The sequence below is a fragment of the Helicoverpa armigera genome, chromosome 19, assembly GCF_030705265.1.
Source record: "Helicoverpa armigera isolate CAAS_96S chromosome 19, ASM3070526v1, whole genome shotgun sequence".
NCBI classification, from domain to species: Eukaryota; Metazoa; Arthropoda; class Insecta; order Lepidoptera; family Noctuidae; genus Helicoverpa; species Helicoverpa armigera.
Genome location: NC_087138.1, coordinates 3,657,865 through 3,678,091, shown reverse-complemented (window position 1 = coordinate 3,678,091; position 20,227 = coordinate 3,657,865). Strand labels below are relative to the sequence as shown.

At 34.8% G+C, this 20,227-nt stretch overlaps 1 protein-coding gene across 2 annotated transcripts in view; it reads right to left on the bottom strand.

Moving 5' to 3' along the window:
• LOC110376339 (N-alpha-acetyltransferase 15, NatA auxiliary subunit) overlaps window positions 1-20,227 on the bottom strand; it is a 75,616-nt gene that overhangs the window by 6,391 nt on the left and 48,998 nt on the right. The window contains exons 11-12 of one of the 2 annotated variants that reach the window (XM_021334783.3): window positions 852-949; window positions 521-619 (exon numbers count right to left, since the gene is read on the bottom strand). In XM_021334783.3, coding sequence (XP_021190458.1) covers window positions 521-619; window positions 852-949 — 197 coding nt within the window. The remainder of the gene's footprint in view (window positions 1-520; window positions 620-851; window positions 950-20,227) is intronic. The other variant, XM_049841298.2, reaches the window with a different exon arrangement.

Below are 20,227 nucleotides of genomic sequence, written 5' to 3'. Positions count from 1 at the left end.
AAACCCATCCACTCCCTATGATCAAATAAGCCCATCTACTTATTCGATACAATTTTGTTCCCCACCCTTGGGTTATCTAGCTATTTCCTACGGCTATTAGTTCATTGTAGAGCAGTATCTGGAAAGCCAAATATTGGCGGGGATCTTGGGTTTATCATTACCAAAATCTTAAATGTCTCCATCGATCCTGTGTGCTTCAAAATTTGAGGTTTTTTCTCGAAATCAGTAAATTTTATCACAAAAAAACTTCAAACCGAAGTTGTAGACCTTAAAATTCACTACAATATGGTTCTTAGATTTTTTTCTACGATGTACCATTATATATATCGCGGTTCTTAGAGTAGTTAGAGTCATTATACATGACATGCATCCACTTCCACGCCATCTGCGAGGTAGTGTACTCCTGGAATTATTATTTGACCAATTTTTATGTGTAAATTGACCGGACTATTAGGGAAGGCGTAAATAGACTGTGACGACGAAAAGCAGCTGTGATATCTGTCGATAGGCCAGTACTCACCCTCGCTAGTTTGTCAGGTACTAGTTCATCTAACTGTGGCGCCTCTGGATCGCCTTGTTCCTGCTGCTGTCGAGCCTTATGATGCTGCTCACGTTTTACCTGGACAACCAAAACATATATGTATAGTTAAATCTATACTTGTGTTACAAAAAAATAAAGTTTTTTGCTGCAACTCGCTAACAGGAACTGCTGCTGGTCTAATTTGAAAAAAAAATATGTACGACTGTGGCGAAATTTGTGACGGGACCGGAGTATATACACCATTTTTTTTCTTGTATGTCACTACATAAGTCACAAGGTTTTGGTGGGAAATTACGTGACAGTAACCTACCTGTACCTGAGCCTGTAACGCGCTTTCCTGTTCGGCTTTGCGCTTTGCTTTCCTCTGTTTATTTCTAAGTTTCTTCAACTCTGAGGGCGCCAGGTTTTCTGTGAAATGGAGAATAACATAAGTCAAGACCTGTTACTTATATTCTGTCCTACATTAAATTATAGGTTACGCCGTGACTAAGTATATCTGCAGTGTTTCAAGGATCATGTTTCGGCATTGGGTCTGAATTTCTTCCTAGTTGACAGTGATAGGCTCGCCTTGCCATGGGACTTATTAAATTGATCTAATTTCTTAGGTGAGGGTTCATAATCATCCATGTAGCAGTATAATGTATCGTTCCCAATAATTTGGGAGGCATTAAGATCACCAACGTCAATAGTACTGTTACGCTATAAAGAAAATAAAAAAACAATGAGCTGCATCTATTACGGACAATTCACATAATAACGCATAATCAAATAGCGGTTCTAATACGAGTAATCGATAATGACCGTCGTATTTAAATTTATAATGGCGGACCATGCAACCAAACATGGCCGCTAAGTGACTCAGGCGCAGTAGGTACGAGGAAGGCTTAAGAAAGGAATATGATTCGTTTTCTTAATGCAACAGACAGTGTTTTTAATCACGAAAATATGAAATACTAGCTTCCGCTAGCGGCTTCGCCCGCGTGGTGTGTTGATAAAAAGTAGCCTATGTGTTAATCCAGGATATCACCTATCTACAAAGCAAATTTCAACCAAATCGGTACAGCCGTTTTTGCGTGAAAGAATAAGAAACATACATCCATACATTCTCACAAACTTTCGCACTTATAATATTGGTAGGATAGTAGCATGACATTTTATTTTGAATCTTTTATCATTCGGTTAGGTAATTCATACGAGACATCATGTTACGGCTGTTGTGACTATCCTAATATTTCGTAAGAAAAAATCATCGGATTGTTGCTTAATATCTCTGTAAACAAACACTTAGACAAATGCTTCACATACTCGCACAGTAATAATTATCTACACTGGAAGGGTTTATGCAGTGTCCAAGCATTCCGAAATCGCTGTTAAACAAGATCGAGTGATAACAGATAAGGGGTCGACGTGTTCGCTGCGCGTGAGTGAACGCAAGGGTCGCGGCCGTCGTGCGCAAGCGCATGCTATGTCGAGTCACACTTTAAAACTATGCCGAGTCGTAAGTTAAACGACTTGTTTAAATTCTTGTGAGATTATTTCAGTATGACCATTAATATTAATCTACCATTTTGGTACTAGTCTATATTTATTTTAGTGTGTATACTTAGAGTGATCATAGTTATCAATCTAAAACGATATGTTTATACTAGCAACAAATCAGATCAATAAGGCAATATGGTATAATGTTTGATTGAACGACGAAATGCAATAATTTATATGAATTATAATAGGAACACGTGACGCTAGCTTCTTTTCTTCGATGGCACAAATCATCAAATGACCCCCGAATCCCGCTGTGGGTTGGCAGCAAGCACGTACCCAGAATTTTTGTCGGGGGGGTCCAGGTCCAGGCAAATGATTAAGGTATCGCGTAAATGGATACTTAAAATGAAAAGAAAATTGTTTTCACAAATTATTTACTGGCACTGTACTTACTACTGAGGGATTTATTTTATGGGTTGCATCTATTTTCGGGAGGGGTCCGGACCCCTTGAACCCCGGGTACGTCCTTGGTTGGCAGTGAGGGCGTGTGAGACTTTTACCGACTAAAAATCCTTCGTGTTCCTTCGTAGGCCTTTTATGTACCAGGGCCGCGGTAACTCATTCGAACAATCCCGCAGTCACGTGACGCTAGCAAAATTTTGCTAATGTCACATGAAACAGTTTAACAGAGGGGAGGATATTGTGAAGTAAACACAATGGCGGTTCGTAAAGCCGCTGACCATACACTTTATTGAGACAGTGTCGCAAACGTTGCAACACGCGCCCGCGCATGCCGTATGAACGAGCGCCCACGCCGCAATTACAGGGTTGTCACAATGTGAAATATCCTTGTAAATAGGGTTTTTGCTGTTTGCTGTCGAGTGTAATAACGAAAACTAGTTTAAAATGCTATGTTTATTAAGGTTAGTGTACCTACTGGTAATATTAAGTTTGTATTTCCCTTTCAAGACATATACTAATGTGAAAAGATCTGCTTGTTATGGAAAAACTCATTATATGTACTTAGTCCAGTTGCTAATGAGACAAGATGCTCATTATTATCATGTATCAAGCTTTTCCTCAAAAAAATTAAGTTCATATACCAGTCTTAACGAATGCAGGTCGATACTAGAGGAACGACTGCCTATCTGACCCCTGCCTGGGTATGACTTGTTTTCAAGTATTTTGATTTCAAGATCTAATTACATTAACACTGGCAGCCCTATAATTTATAGCAAGCCATGGTGGTTGAGTATTGGTTGGTCTAGTAACCAGCTGGCTAACCAAACAATATTACCACATAAGAAATTACATCCGTATTATAATTTAACCTAAATTTTAATCATCTGGATTTTCCTTTACAATTTTAGGTCTACGTTAATTTTGGTTTATTTGTCCTAAATTTTTTGGGAAACAATACACATTTGTATTAAAATTTAATATTACTAAGCATTGTTTGGATATAAGTTGAGAGGCAAAGAACTTCAAAATATCATAACTTGGTTTGGTTGCTGTCATCCTTCCCGCAGTTAACGAGAAACCAACAACTACATATATCTACGAATTAAAACAGTTGCATATATTATTATCCTACAAAACTTACTTAGAATCAAAACGAGTAGGTAAGTAAAGGTATCTGTGGTAAAAAGACCATGCCATTTTTTCATAGCGTGTAAGAAAAACGTCCAACTGCTACAAATATGCAAGCGATCGGGTGTACTCGTACATAACAAGAAATGTCGCTAGTACCTAGAACGCCGTAGTGTTGATTCAGATTAACCAACATCCCTCATTTAGTTTTTACAAGACTTTTTAGACCTTACCGGTGCACGGTATGTTCTACGCATTAACTAGCTGTCTCCTGTGATTTGTCACTCATTACCCATCTGAATTTGTTGGTAGAAATTGTGACGTAAAAGTTGGTTTACGAAAACTTTCAACGTTGCTGCATTTCCCTTCAAAGTTCTGAAGGAACAAATTCACAGACAAAAATCTTTGCAATAATTTGCCTGAGACCCAATCCATCCCTAAACCAAATATCCAAATAATTTTAGTAATGAAAGCGTGCAAATCGAAACAAACACACATTTACATTAAACACTGTATAAAGGTAAAGATAGAAAACCGTCAAAGTAACGGTCGTGTTGCATTCGTCTGATATCCGGCGCACCTTGTCGCATTCTCTAGTATTGCAGGTCTTTACGGCCAGGCAAAATGATAACCAATGAAGCAGGCACCAAAGTCGACAATACCTTTAAATAGTCCTTATATAACTAGGATAATATATCTTTTACAGATACAGACACCAATCTTATAAATCCGGCATTAATTCTTTCCTTTTCCAAAGTCCTATTGGTTGTCCTATTTTTTCTTGGTGAATAAATTGTTAAATAAATAAAAGCTGAGACAATTTTACTGGGTCAAGTGGTCATTATTTTTTTTTTAGTTTAGTCAGTAGTTCCCTTGGCTTGTAAAACTTGGGGCATAGTTGGTTATTCGTTACCTACTTATAAAACGTACGACCTTATTGAAGTTCGCACAGTTAGTCTGCCGCAACTCGTTAGGCATAACTTAACAGGCACCGTGATGGGTTAACTGTTCTTTTGCAGTCCTCCAATCAAATAGGTTGCTACGTGAAAGAACTCGACGCAAAGATATCAAGTCGAATTTAATTGGAGTAACCAGAGTTCAATATGTGAACATAAATCCTTTTAGATTTCAATCAGCGATACCGACAGATAGAAATAATTTATTCTGAGGGCGGTAAATATCAGCTTTGAATTGGGACTCTGCTGAAATGGCTTAATATTGAGACTTATAAAATAATTAAAAGTAAGTACTTATAGTGTATATTATTATAATGTAAGTATAATATAGGTACCCCACCACTACTCTCAAAATTATCAAGCGTCTAAAGAAGGCAAAGGCAAGTTTTTACTTACTTGATGCAAATCTATCTAATGTCTAGCTTTTGCTGTTTTCAAATATGAATAACGCATAAAGTAAATAAGTTATTCCAAAGACTATAAAACCTTTTATAGTCTTAACGCGTAAGCATAAAAAAATAACTTAAGAAAAAAACTTTTCACAAAAAAAATTAAACCGACTAATACTACTAAATACACTGAAAGAAAAAAAAAGATGCATCGGCCTAGAAGTCGGTATGTGATGGATGGATATTCGATATGCTATGTTAATTTCGCCACATAAGTACATAATATACGATCAGAAATCTGAACAAGTAAAGTAAGCTTGACTAAAGCCCCTTCAAAGACCGCGACAGTACATACACTTGAGCGCTTATTTACGTAAGTATATTGTGCCTTAATACGTCTAGGACACGTCGTACTCACAAATTACTGCTCTAATTCACTAGAGGTTTCGTAAAAGTAATGAAACTGCGGCCGTGGGGGCCGAGACGAGGTCGGGGAGGTCATTTCTATAATTAAAATCTTACATTTTGTAGACACAGGCGTTTGGGAATATGTTTATCATAGCATTTATAGGTGACATTAGTTTAGGTACAATTGAACATTTTAGTGACTTATTATACCCCAGCTTCAAGGTAGAAACATTTACGTATAAACCATAATTTGCCATTCAAGACTCTTTAATAAGAATATTTCGAAAACATGCTGTTCTAATATAGCTTTTTATAGATAATATGACTGCACAGTAGCTGGAACAAGTAACACAACTTGTGTAGACATTAGAGCATTTTCATATATTGTATTTCAACAAATGAGAGCACAAAAACAAAAATACAAATAAAATCTAGTTAACAACGTCGCAACAGCCACATTATCAAACTTGCCCTGACGTAGGGCCTATGTCGCAATCGAGTTGTTCGTGCGACCAGCGTGCGCCCGCGCAGCCGGTCCAAACAAACTGGAGCACCATTTATACTGAACTCGGGTGTTTCAAATTATTTTAATGTTTTAATTCTCACGAATTTTGCTTTTATCTGATGCCCTTAAGCCAGTATTGCGGTTCATTTTTGTGTGTGAAGATAACAGTTAGGATGATAAACGGCATTTGGATCAACAAACTTTGATATCCTTAGCTAACTAGAAAAACACATTATTATTCCTGAAAGTATTCGTATTTTTATTCTTCGTCTTTTACAGTATTGTACACCCTGTTTGTCATCGTTCACTTCATTAATTGTCACAACTCAAAACTTTTAACTATTACAAATCCTTATATTTATTTATGTAACAATAACACATCTGGCCACAAAATTAATGGCCTTTTAACCGAAACAGTTGCATGAGTGATGATCAGTTATTAATATCATCACCTGTCGAGATTCACCTGCTCGATTTCAAGAATGATGATCATTAGTCATTCGGATAATTTTATGTAACAAAGGAACTCCAATCGCAGATTCTAATACAAAACAAAATGAAAATCATGTTATTTACTGTTCTGTAATGTTACTTATACCTACTTCTTATCAGAGGTTCGCCTGACGATTTTATTTGTATGTCAAACTAGCTGATCCCGCGAACTTCGTATCGTTTAAACCTTCCCTGGAACTCTACAAACATTTTAAAACCAAAAAAAGCCAAATCGGTCCAGCCATTCTCGAGTTTTAGTGAGACTAACGAACAGCAATTCATTTTTATATATAAGATATGATGAAAAAAAAAAAAAAACATTTTTTTTATATCGCTCATAAGATAGAAGATATTTTCAGACCTTAACAATGTCTTCAAAATGTGTCAAATTTATTCAGTATCAAAAATAATTACATATATTATTTTTCTTAATCCAAATACTTAACCATAGAATGGCCGAATCAAATAGATAGGTTAAACTAAATGATTAGTTACAAGAGATTAATGATATCAAGTCGCGCATCCGACGCACGCGCCGGTTGTGAAAGCGCCCACCTGCATCCGAACAATGCTGACAGATCTTTTGTTCCCAGCTACTTTTGAAACAATAAAAAAGGCGATTTTGTTATTAGCTCCGCATCCTACAGTGGGTGTACTTATTCTAATAATATAAAATATTACGTAGCTTAAGAACATAATCATTTGTTACTGTGTTGCTCGGATGTTTGTTTATCACATGGCCGTTTCCTTTTTCCAGTAATACCAATAGGCAGCCGTGATAGGGAGCTTGTGTTGAAGCTGCCCAATGTAACTGAAAAATTGTTATTAATTTACCTAATTTCAATAAACGTATTTGACGTGGGCTCAGTATAAGAACAGAAGTCTAATTAAACCTGTGCAAATCGGGTTTTATGACGGCATAACTAATCAGCATGTCACATGTAATCCAATAAAAATAAGTAAACACGCCTACTTTACTTGGAACAGGCAATATATCAGCTACTAACGAACAAGACTTCCACAGTGGCGCCAGCTTACCATATTTGGTTGACCACAAAACAGCCAACAACATTTTGATGGGTGTTTAAACAATCGTTAATTTAAATAAATAATAAAACTTTGTTAGTTCTCTAGAAATGGGCAACAAGACAATTTTGTGTTTATACTGAAGTCGTAAAATCAAATTAAGGTAAATGTTTCGTTTTATTACTTTACAATGTGGCTTTTTGACATAGACAAGAGGCATTTCGATATAGATCTAAGGCACCACAAAATAGTCACTTAGCTACAAGAACTGTCTTATTTTACGAACTCTTGCAATCGCAATTTTAATGTTATCGGGTCAAGAAACTTTTCATAAGTTTCGAAATTAAAGCAATTACTATCGCATTTAGTGTCTGGCGGGGGTCCACGTCCAAACATTTCAAGCTATAAAGCTGTCACTTTATCAGGAATACTAGAACATATTATATTGCTAAATTAATGTCTGGCGGCAAAAATAAATAGTCTCGTAACGCGTAGTATGTAATAGCTGAGTAATTTTCTCACCAGAAAGACCTTTAAACGTACAAATTATCATTATCAACACGCTTGGAGACTTCGCTATAAAATTTAACTGTCACGATCACAACATTGTAGGGATTTTTGCAAAAACGAAGCTTGATAGTTAGTTCGTGAGTAGGCTAATATTTTTCCTATTCTAATAGTAAGGTTCTAGGCGGCAATACTACAGTACAGTCTAACTAAAGTATGAGATGCTATCTGGAAACGCTGCCTTAAAAAAATTGCTGAACTCTGACTCTGACTAGCTATCAAACGAAATGAGCTTTTTACTTTTTATATATTTTCTCACCGCTCATCAATACAACGTAAGGTAATGAAATAATATAGCTAAACCAAAACTTAAAATTCCTCTGAATGTCTGCGTGACTTAAAAAAAAGGCAATTTATAGACAAAAGTTATATAGCTAAAACAATAGCAATAAACACATGGGGCTGGCATTGAGCAGCATACGGAAACCTCGTGACAAATTCACCTATAATTGCAACCTGCAACCTGCAGTGCCGAGGTGAGCCACTCGTGCATCCGTATCCGATATCATACATAATATTTATGTAAACGTTAATTGAAGGATTTCCATGGTCTCCGACTTTATTGCATGTTTTTGTAATATTCTTGGTATTAGTGTCAATATTATTATCCAATAAAGTAAGCATCGCTTTAGTGTCAGACGTTTATATCCCGTTTGGTACACATAACAAAAAATACAAAATCTAGCTACATTTTTAGTTTCGTCTATTTTTTTTATTATCATCTACTTATTTGCTAGATTCATATATATCCTGTTTCTGAATTAAACTGATATCATTAACACCAGTCTAATATCGTCCAATCATTTATTGGTCAAGTAAAGTCGAGTTTCAATCTAAGTGTTAGTAGACATTATAATCAGTCTAAATAAAAACCTTGTTTATAAATAACCAGTACATACATAATAAGACATTATTATCTCATGGGAACACATCATTATTAAATAACTCAATGGTACCGGATGATAAATTACTTTCGTTTGGAAAGCAGCACATGTCCATGTTTCATTGAAGTTTAACCGGATTAATATTTTTATCTTTACTTGAATTCTAAGGAAAGGAAACGCCTGGTATGTGTTACTTTCAAAGCTGTAATTAATAAATCATACGAACTATTTAGTATGTTTATAAGACTAGATTTAGAAGTGCTTTAAAATATGTAGTTTTTTGTGCCGATTGCTTCGAGTTTTGTAGACTTTTTTTAGATTACTTTTTAATAAAGCGAAAGAGCATTCCTGGATTTTGATGACGTATTATTCAACTTATACTTTCTTAAATTAATGAATATAATAGATATCGGTGTCCCAGTGGCATCGAACTAAGATAACAATAAACGCGCACAGTTATTTTTTGCTGGTCACCGTAAACAAGACATTTAGCGGACATTGTATTCTAATATATCATTCGTATCACATCACATGCCCTAGATAGTGAAATAATTTACTAATATTTGACAAGTAATTGCATAATAATGTAATTGTTTTTTCTTACGCCGCCGGTTTGTTTAGGTACCTAATAAGATTACACCTACACTAGAGATTTTAAGCTGAAAACCGCTGATGATGGAAAATCGTAACTACATTTACTTGACTGGATAACAACCGGTGACAACTGCTTATAAGATCAAAATCCCGAGCCTTTTAGACTGCGACCACTAGACCAACATACATAGGTACTTAAATACAAAGAATGCTGCTAAAATAAAAATCCACGCACCCAGATTTGCAATACAAAAGCTCCTAAGTAGTTATTAGAGGTAGTTTTTAAGCGTTCAAACGATTTTCCTGTTGGCATCGCTCCAATATGTACCAGCGTCAATTGACTGACTAACTCCTAAGATTGAATTGCTTAGATTAATCACTCTCAATTGAACTAGTGGTTATCCACTCGAAGGAGTTAAGGATAATCTCTTTAGTAACGACATAATGGGTTTTAAGGAGTCACTTGGGTGAGGTGAATGAAACATTTATTGTTAGCTTGAGATGGAAAAGGTTTTTATCATCTTTGCTTTGAGCTACGAAAGACGGTAGTTTTAGATCAAGTTGTAGTCTTCTAGTGTAGGGTCTTGCGCTCTTAGGTGATTCGTGGTAATATTTTCGTGTTTCAGAGACCAGATAGTAACTTATTGGACTCTTGTGAGCATAAGGCTTGATGTATTCAGCTCAGTATGAGGGAGTATTTTGAAGAAAAAAAAATCTTTTAAAAATTATTTGCTTTTTATAAGACAACATTTATAGAAATGATCATAAATGATATGCAGTTTGACACAAAGTCCTGTTGTAATGTTTTGATAAATATCTGAGCTAGGTGATAGTAGCTTTGCTTAAACCGCTACCTAACGTAAACAGGTTCAAATTTAGGACAAGCGATACAGGATTTCCTAAGAATAATAAATATTGTGCAAAGAAGTTATAGCATTTAAAATAACAGCAAATTATGACTTTTGAAAAACGGTGAACTGAATATGTATTTTTGTTCTTATTTAAGTTTTTAGTAAACATTTTTTAAGATTATTTCAATAGGAATGTTATTAACATACTTTCCTATAAGTGAGTGTAATATTTATAATCCCACAAAAAATACTAAAATCAGTATCTATCAAAGGTATTTTACTTAAATGAATTGACAACACGATAAAAAAAAGTTGAATGCTTAATTTCGAAATATCCGTATGGAAAATATAAAGGCGTATATTTAAAACTAGAGTAACCACTAACAAGTGGTCCAGTTACCAGCATTTGTGACCATTAAATCGGAATTTAGTCATAAACCGGCATTGTCAGTGTTCCGTGTTGTCCACGTTGCCCTACTAAACTAACTATAAATCTAAAGTGTACAAACTTCTTGCGCAGACGCAAAAGGGAATTTGTTGCCACCAAAACGCATGCTTTGAATAAAATAAGAAGCTTTTTTTCTATTTTATTTCTATCTTTTTAATAAAGTTCAATAACAGCCTAGGATAAATAGAAACTAACGATATTTTGCTTGTGCCTTTTTAAAATTACCTAAGAGGTATTAAACCATTTACCATTTAAACCATTTATTTAGCCACACATACAGTCGTTGAAAAAAAACAAAAAGTATACAAGAAAAAAAAAAAAGAACCAGTGTGGCAAGGGGTATATCTCAGTATAAGCTGTGCTGGGCACAGCCCTGATTTTCAGATATCCCCTGACCATCATTGAAATTAAAATTTAAAAACGTACTTACTTAAAATTATTAGGTAATTTTAAGTAAGTACCTATATATTTATTCTTTGTTAATAAACTGTAAAAGGATAAAATATTAGCACCAGTGATTTAAGATTTTTACAGACCAAAAAAATATGCAATTTTGTAGTTACAAAATAATTTCCACATTCTAATGTGATAATTTAAATTATCCACGATAATCGCTTATTGAATCTCGTAAATAAGTACCTTATTGAATATTAGTGCATTAAAATAATCGTTATGACTACACAACGTACTATCAATTTGCCATGTCTGGCAATTTCTTGCATAACATTCCTTCGTTAAAAACTTCAAGGCTGTAAAATGTTAATATTATGTCAATTTCCTTATGCACTCGAAACTTAGCACGTTTTGAGCTGACTCACGGGCTTCTCAGCCATATTTATCACACCTAAGTATAACATGAAGTTTATACAATTTTGGCGGCCTGTAATGCTCTTAACTGTCTGTATGAGGGAAATCATCTAGATGTTTGCCATTTCTCATTAACCATACATGAACCAACTACCAAATAAAAAATACTTAATCAAACAATGCTGCAAATATCCAATATTTTGTACGAAAATCAAATCCAAGACAAACACTCAAGCAGATTTATTCCATAATGATGATAAGGAGCTTTTGTTCATAGACCGTTAAGTCTTTATAACCAAACCAACCAGGAATTAAATATTTGTGATACTTTTCTTTCTTATCTGAGGTCTAACTTCGAAGTGTGTCGTGACACCCCGAAGGGCGACCAGCTGTTACTAAAAATTACGTCAATTACGCACCTGTCGGGCACCGCCCAGTAACTAAAATTATTGGTAACAACTTTAAACAGATTTATCTGGTGCAATAAATCTGATAATACTTGGTTGGCTGTATAATCAAAGGTCATTATTTAATATTATTAACGAGATTCGAAAGATTATTTGAGTCAATCTCATTATGAAACGGAAATGTATGTACTGCTTAAGTTTCTATATCCCTATGCAGTTGGAGTTTCGTTCACTACTCAATCTCATCAGTCAAGAGGAACACGTCCCAAAAAAACCACGTACTTATGCTCTAACAAGCATCAAACGTCACGTTTCGGTCAAACATCACGATTAGCAGCCAGCTAATCCGTACACATCCGTTACGCATCAAATTCACAACCGACGATCGTAATCCTACTACGTAAACATTACTGAGAAAAACCCACTCGGTTCCTGGGCGTGACGGTCAAAGCGCGGCGCACTAGGAATCACCAAATACGTGTAGCAAGTGCTTAATGTAGGCACGTCGCTGCATGCGTAGGCGCACGCACGTGCTGTGCATCAGGACGACTCATAGCGAATCGTCAATAGTCCAGCGTAGGCGTGACGTAGACCCAGGAAACGTTAACCTTTGCGCCCAAACTGTACATGGAGAAGCCACCCAACCAGTATGATGTCAAGGCGAGGCATCAAACCGCGCACTCGTCAACAACGACGTAATTAAAAGATTCCTCCCGCAGCTTTATTGCTAAATGAGTGAAACAATGCTGCCATGGTGTCAGACGCCCAAATACTAGAGCGTGACGTAATATATGTGGATTAGTGACGAAACAAAGTAAAATGTAATTATAGCCCAAGCAGTCATTGCCGAGCACACAGACCGCAATGACATCATTCCCAAGCTCTAAAGTTGTCACAAAAACGTCACAGCATACTTGAATGATGAGTGACAGTCAAAGCAAACATACAGATTAGTGAGCAGACAATCAAGCTGACTCATGCCGATTTATATATTTTTGCAAACGGAGAAATATTCTCAAGAGGTGACCGCAAATGACTAAACGTTTCTTCGTCTGAGTACAATGCTTGAGATAATCGGACAAAATATAAAATCGTGACAAAAGGGCCGGCGACCCCGGACGTTAGTTTGCTGAATGAAAGACTTATATTATCCGGTTGTATATTTAGCAATACATACATTTTACATTACACAAGTATTGCGCTTTGTCGATCTCAATTCTAAGAACTACGGCATTGAGTATGATTAACACATTCAATAAACACCATAAATGTATCAACTGCATTTAGGTGAACTAAACAGATCAACATCGATTGTCGCCCATGACCATATATGGGTATCAAAAACAAAATTTTGCATCATCTAATGATTTCTTGCGAATGATGATGAATCTCGTTGTATATGCCAGAAGAAGAATGACCAATTGAATTGACCATAAAAGCTGACCACGTGTAAGTTGGCAGCGTATTTGTGAGGGTATCAATAAAGTGCAAAATACTGCGTAAGCTAACTTGTATGCGGATCAAATATGTCTCGACGTCAACACATTGTCAACCCGGAATCTCCAATGCATCTCATCAATATTAAAATTGTTGGACAACTTAATATCGATTCCAAGAATCTGATAATTGTATGTGTTAAGAATAACACATTATGCAGTGACTACATGGAGTTAATAGCAACATATCTGTGGGAACAAATAAATCTTAGCTGACAAGGGCAACACTTTATTGTTGAAAAAATTCAAATGATAATGGTTTTTCCGAAGTAATCATTAGCGTGGAGTTGGAGTTATTTATCTGAAGGAAATGTAAAAAAGCTGGAAAAACCCGGCTGTGTTGATGTATTGTGCCCCTTAGTTCATTGTAGAGCGTGACGCACACTTGTTATAACTGCTATCACTTTACATTGTATGCTAAGATGCTGCAGTTTGATAGTGAATATGCTGGGAAATAAAAATAATGAGAGTCGGTTACTTTGACTTAAAATTAGTTATATTGACATACATATGTAACTAAATAGTTACTAATGTTGACAAATATTTGTTCTGTATCACACTATTAAAAAGAAAATCGACTGTAAGACGACAAAAGTTCAACAATTACTATTGATTGAATTTCTCATTAAAAGCAGAACGAACATTAGTAAAAAGCTTGGAAGGAGATTGGAGGAAACCTTCAATCAAATCTCAACATGTTGTCATGTTGTTTTTCTTGCTGGGGAGTTTGTTTCTGCGCCACTTCTTCCCAGCAAAAAACACATAGGAAGTGGTGAAGGGCGGGCGTTTTGGGGGCAGTCTTTTGTAAATTTCTTACGTTCGAAGAGTGCTGTTTTGCAGGCTAATTTGAATAAATGACTTTTGATTTTATTTGCCCCTTAATGAAAAGCCTTAATGACAAAGCATGGGTGAATCACGATGCAAAGAACGTGTAGCTGCGCCTGCGCTTACACCCACTGCCTCTAACAGCTATTAGTTCATCCTCCATGCGTTAAGATTACCCACTAGTCACGCTACTTACGTCTACAACAACGTAAACAACTTGAAATGTTAAAATGATGTCATAGTGGGGGTGTTCCCTATTATTGAGCACCTGTTTTTTTCTGTGGCACGTAAAGAATTTTGAATGCCTAAAGTGACGTAATGGCGGATGGGTATACACCCGTTTATACTCGTGATGTTTTCTATACTAATATTATAAAGAGGAAAACTTTGTTTGTTTGTTTGGTTGTAATGAATAGGCTCAAAATCTACTGGACTGTTTTTAAGAATTCTTTGACCATTCGAAAGCTACATTATCCACGAGTAACATAGGCTATATTTTATCCCGGTACGGGCAGTAGTTACCACGGGACGCGGGTAAAACCGCGGGAAAACGGCTAGTCTTTAATATTTTTATTTCTGTAGGTAGGTGCTGGCTGAGGCATGATATGGCACCTATGAGACTTTTGCTCAATGTAATGGGTCATGAACAAACATGGAATGTTAATGACGATTGTTTTATCAATATTAACTTAAGCTACTGTAATTTAACGAGACTTTCGTTTATTTTCGGCGTATTACCAATACAAATCCATGCTTTCGAGATTATACAGTTGGAAATGCTTTCTTTAACAAAGTAGGCTAAACCAATTTGAATGTAATAATAAACTTTCCAATGCTTTACTTTCATATTAATTTCTATTATTATTGGGGATAAATGCATTTATGTACTTTCTACGTATGGAAGTGACTGCATTCATATTTATAGCTTGTTTTTATTTAAGACTTTTGGTTATCACGGGTGTTTTAAGTAGATGCAACACAATGCATACATACCACGAAATAGTGGTAAATGTTGTATGTATGTATGGGCTTTTTTGGACGCTGTGCACTTGTGTTCAAAGCTAAGGAATTTGGAGACTTTATCAGTGCGAAAGACAATGTCCTTACCTACTCCTCACGGTGGACTTGATATGTTATTTATTTAGTTTAAAATTTACTTTACAACTGGAAAATTACTGTAATTCCAATCTTTTAATCAACGACACATACCACATTAATGAAGCTTTTTAATGCTCACATTAATTTATCGCAACAAAAAGACTTACACACTTAACGCACTCTAGTGGCATTGTTTAGATGTCTTGGTTTTCCTAAGGGCAAGATCAGACGTCCTATAAATATTCAATACGGGTGACAATAAGTCATTGACCAGAAGCTATGTGTATTCAAAAGTGTTTGTTTCGATAAGTTACGTACAGCTGTGACGCATTACAATGTTGATAACGACAGGTATTTTAATGAGGATTTCATTGGAACTAACTATACCTATTTTTTAAGCCGGTAACTTTCTTCATCGGGAACTTTCAGAAGAATAAACCATAACCAAAGTTTCATCAAAAGTGGGATAAAGTTTTTTACGATTTCCATTCAAGCATCAATTTTAATCACAAAGATACGCTATACAAGAAACGTAATTGCAACTGGCATCAAAACTCACCTGTTTCTATATAGATGTGCACTTTAAACATTTCATATTAACATAGGCTTGATAAATTGTGTAGCTAAATGAAACTTCAAGTCAACGTCCCTATCACGGCCACACCCTCGATCGTAACAATGAACTAAATTGGCCACTATTACAAGCTATTAGCATTACGTAGGCGTTGAAGTGTAAAACTACAATATATCACAGTACCAAGGTCAGTCAGAGTTTATTTGAAACCAATAGATATTGCTATTTAGTAATTAATATACCTAGCTATATAATTACCATGTGGAGCTTAATGATTGATGGCAATACATGAGCACTATTAGTGGTTTATATGTATACAAAGTCAAAGTCAAAGTCATTTATTATTTGCAAACATGGGTACAGGTACAGGTGTTAGGTTATACGTCAAGTATAAAGTTATTTGTTACACGGATGTCCACAAGAACGCGGATATTATTAGGTCACGCTAAACGTTCAGATAACATAGGTATATTTGGAGTTACTTTTAGTGAATTCGTTAGTTTGCTCCGACAATTCATACCTATACCAAATATTTTTCTCAGTAAGAGTCATTTCTGTTGCAAAATTACGCATCATGTGATTTTTTTTTTTTTAATGGTTGTTTTTTTCTTCAAGAAAAATGTCAATGACCTCTCCACTCTGTGACTCATTACAAGTATAAATTTTGGCGATTCATATGACATTACTTAACTTCTCCTTGTTGGGTGGCATCTTAACTTAAAGATACTTTGCAATTTAAGAGGAAAAGACATTGTATGTTGAAGATTAGCTTGAGAAATTTGAATTTTCTTATCAAACAATTATTTGTACTCCTTTATCTTCATTGCTTATATCTTCAGATATTGCAAGCTTTTAGTTTCAATTTACGGACAAAACACCATCGAAACCGTTGTTCTGTGAATTAAAGAATTTTGCAACAAATAAGACAAAGATTCCGACGAAAAAACCGACCGAGTAAATTTTAAAGATCTATGTAATAAAGCTCAAGCTTATCAACACACTAAGAAATCTGAAAACACCAAATAGCTCATGAGATGAAGGAGCAACTATTTGTCTCTGTGATACAGGGCCTTGTTTATTAATCTCAAACGATATTGCATCTAACACCTATTCTACAAAAACAATACCCACATCTAAGAGATGATAACGTCACGCCTACTATTCTTTAGTTCCAAAAAAAACTTATAAATAAACATAACAGCTGTAATAATTAAATAACAATACGTATCCAATACATGAGAGTATTTACTTCCTACGTCAAACCCAAGCTTTTTAATTGTTAGGTTACGTGTCAAAAACAAAATGATTGTACCTCTATGGTACAGTCAACTTCAGGTCAGTGGTAATAGTTTGATAGGAAAATCGTACTTATTCCTATTGATTTAAGGTGCATGACAGTTACCACTAATGTGCAGTTTACTGTACAATGTTTCAAAGAGTTATGTTATATTTTGACCTTGTTTGTTATGGCATGCCGTGAGTAGAAATAACCCACACGCTATATTATTATATGTACTTATTTGTGACTGTAATTTATGATGGCAATTATCAGCTATTAATTTGTGATGGCAATTTTCACTCCATGTTATATACATTAGCCAATTAAGCTCCATAAAATAGCTATGTAAGTGAACTTGGATTTATATGTCGTATTCTTATTCATAATTCATTCAATAATACGGATGTTCCATTAAATCGATTTAGAGACAACTCTAACTTTTTAATGATAAAATATTTTCAACAAATAATGCTATTTCTTAACGTACCTATTTAATATTGATCTCACATTCCTATGCAAACAGGTCACTCTAAAAATAAAAGGCGGATTTTCCAAATACAAAATGTGTTTTTTTTTTTTATTTTGTATATTGATTCATTGTGTCAAGTTGCAATTCGATTGATTGCACATCAGTCAATCAGTGTTAATGGAATAGCACTGATTTGTAATGAGCTATTCAATCTATTCCATTATTCTAGTTCATCTTAACATCATCTAAGATATAAGACGTCCTAACACTTGACTTAATTGAAACAAAAAGTCGTAAAAAGCTTTGAGTCAATCCGAAGATATTTCATAATCTCGATATAATTACTATAATAATATATATGTTTCTTTGAACATCAAACAGGACATAAAATGTATTAGATATTATAATAATATAATGCATGTTTTCTTTTGCTAGTCCATACAATTATCTCTAATAATATATTCACAGATAATAGTTAGGTACCTACTCGTGCATTTGTAATTATTATGCATAGAATAATCGCTGATCTACATAAGGAGGAAAGTTCAAAATTGCAATGCTGTTGTCTTATTTTTGAAGTTAGAAACTTTGCGACGCAAATTGCTTTATTCGTCAACTAATGCGTGTTCTGAAAATACTGAACTAATTAGAATAATTCTTTCAGTGTTTGGAATCTAAATAAACACTCACATGAAATTTCAAAACAAATTAGCTTGAAAATAGTAGCTGAATAGAATAGTAAAATAATCTTTTTTTACATGAACACCATGTCAATATGAAAAATTTGTATTCTGCTCACGAACTAAAAAGGTGCACTTTAATTACAAATTAAATCACTGCCTTAACTTTATGGCTTCTGCCAAACGAATTAAAAGTACTTGAAAACTGTTTTTGGTCGTTTGCCAAGAAATTATTCTTCGGACAATATGTAACTTGCAAACTTGTTAATGTTAAAAAAATAATAATGCGTAAATAAGAGAAACGAGAAAAATCAGTAAATATGTATAGTATCCTCAAAAACTCTGGAGTAGATCGCAAATGAAAATAACTGAATAAACAATATTAAAGGTTTATGTCAGGTCTGTCCTTCCCGTTAAACCCACCCATTAAAAAGGATAAACACAGCAATGGCAGCAATCCATGGTATAAAACTGCATGACTATTGACCTTGGCATGCCGGACGCAAGAAAGCACAATAATGTCCTCACACATATTCTATCGCGGAATCAGTTGGCACATCAAACACCTCAGAACATCCGGCTACTAGACCGCTATTATTTATAACTACCTGCATCGTTGCAGGACATATCAATGCGTAGTAAACAATCATTTTATCTTTGTTTTGCACTTCATTTGTTCCTTTTTATTGCTATTGTTTTGCATAAAGCAATCAGCGGTTTCGTAAATTCATTATTGTTTAGCATGCTTCACTGGTCACCTAAGTCTGTATTTCCAAGTTGGGCTGGTTGGACTTACAGGAGAGGCATATTCTATCAGCTTTCAGGCTACAAAGACTTCTTTGCTAGTCACGTCTACGTCAACGATTCCAATTACATTCAAAACTCCTACATTCCCGTCTTCTCAGATAAAAATCAAGTATATTCTATACAGATTACAGATGCTTGGATAGATCATTAGTTTCTTAGAATAATCAAGTATTCTATGCTCACATAATTCGATTCTAATAAGATTTATTTCTATATTTATTTGCTGTAGTACTGTGTACCTAGGTTTGAGTGTTTGTCGTGCGCACGGTTTGCCTTCTAAAGTTTCAAGGTTTCTAATATAAGGACCAATGCTTTGTCTTGACTCTTTTGTTGCGAGATTTTGATCAACTGGTGCTATAGGCGATGGATTAACTTACTTTACTTTAATGTAATCTTCAAAGACTTTAGGACTAAATGACTTAAGAAAGTACCTGTTTTATATATTTTGCTTACATCATTATCATCATGTTTTTAAATGTCAATAATCTGTTATGGTTTTCCTCGGACTTATGTATGGATAAAACCGATATGACTTACCTTACGTCCAGAATTTGTTCTCATATGGATCTTTACACTAGGTAATATCAAATTTTCCTCATCACCGTCTTACCTGTAACAAATAACAAACTGATTAATAAGGGTCTCAGTTACAAGGCTAATGGAATCATAGCTTTCAAAGAAACAGAAACATTGTGCAATTAATAAAACAAAACTTAATGACTAAGACCGTTCGTTAAATGATATTACATTGAAAATAATACTGATTAAAGTTTGTCCTGCTCAATTTCGAATCCATTTAAAATTTATTTCGTTAAGATGAAATATTTTTATAACAGAATATTGATAACAGGCCCTTAAAAACCAATCAAGTGGCAATAAACTTACAAACACCTTTCGATTTCAAGAAAGAACCAAAATTGCACCTTCAAATAATTGCTGCAATAAAGAAAAGAATGAAGAAACATTTCATTTTGAAAATTGCGGCTGAGTTCATTGTCCATCACATTTTGAACGCTTTAATAGCATTCGAGGAATATTGAAAACACAACTTT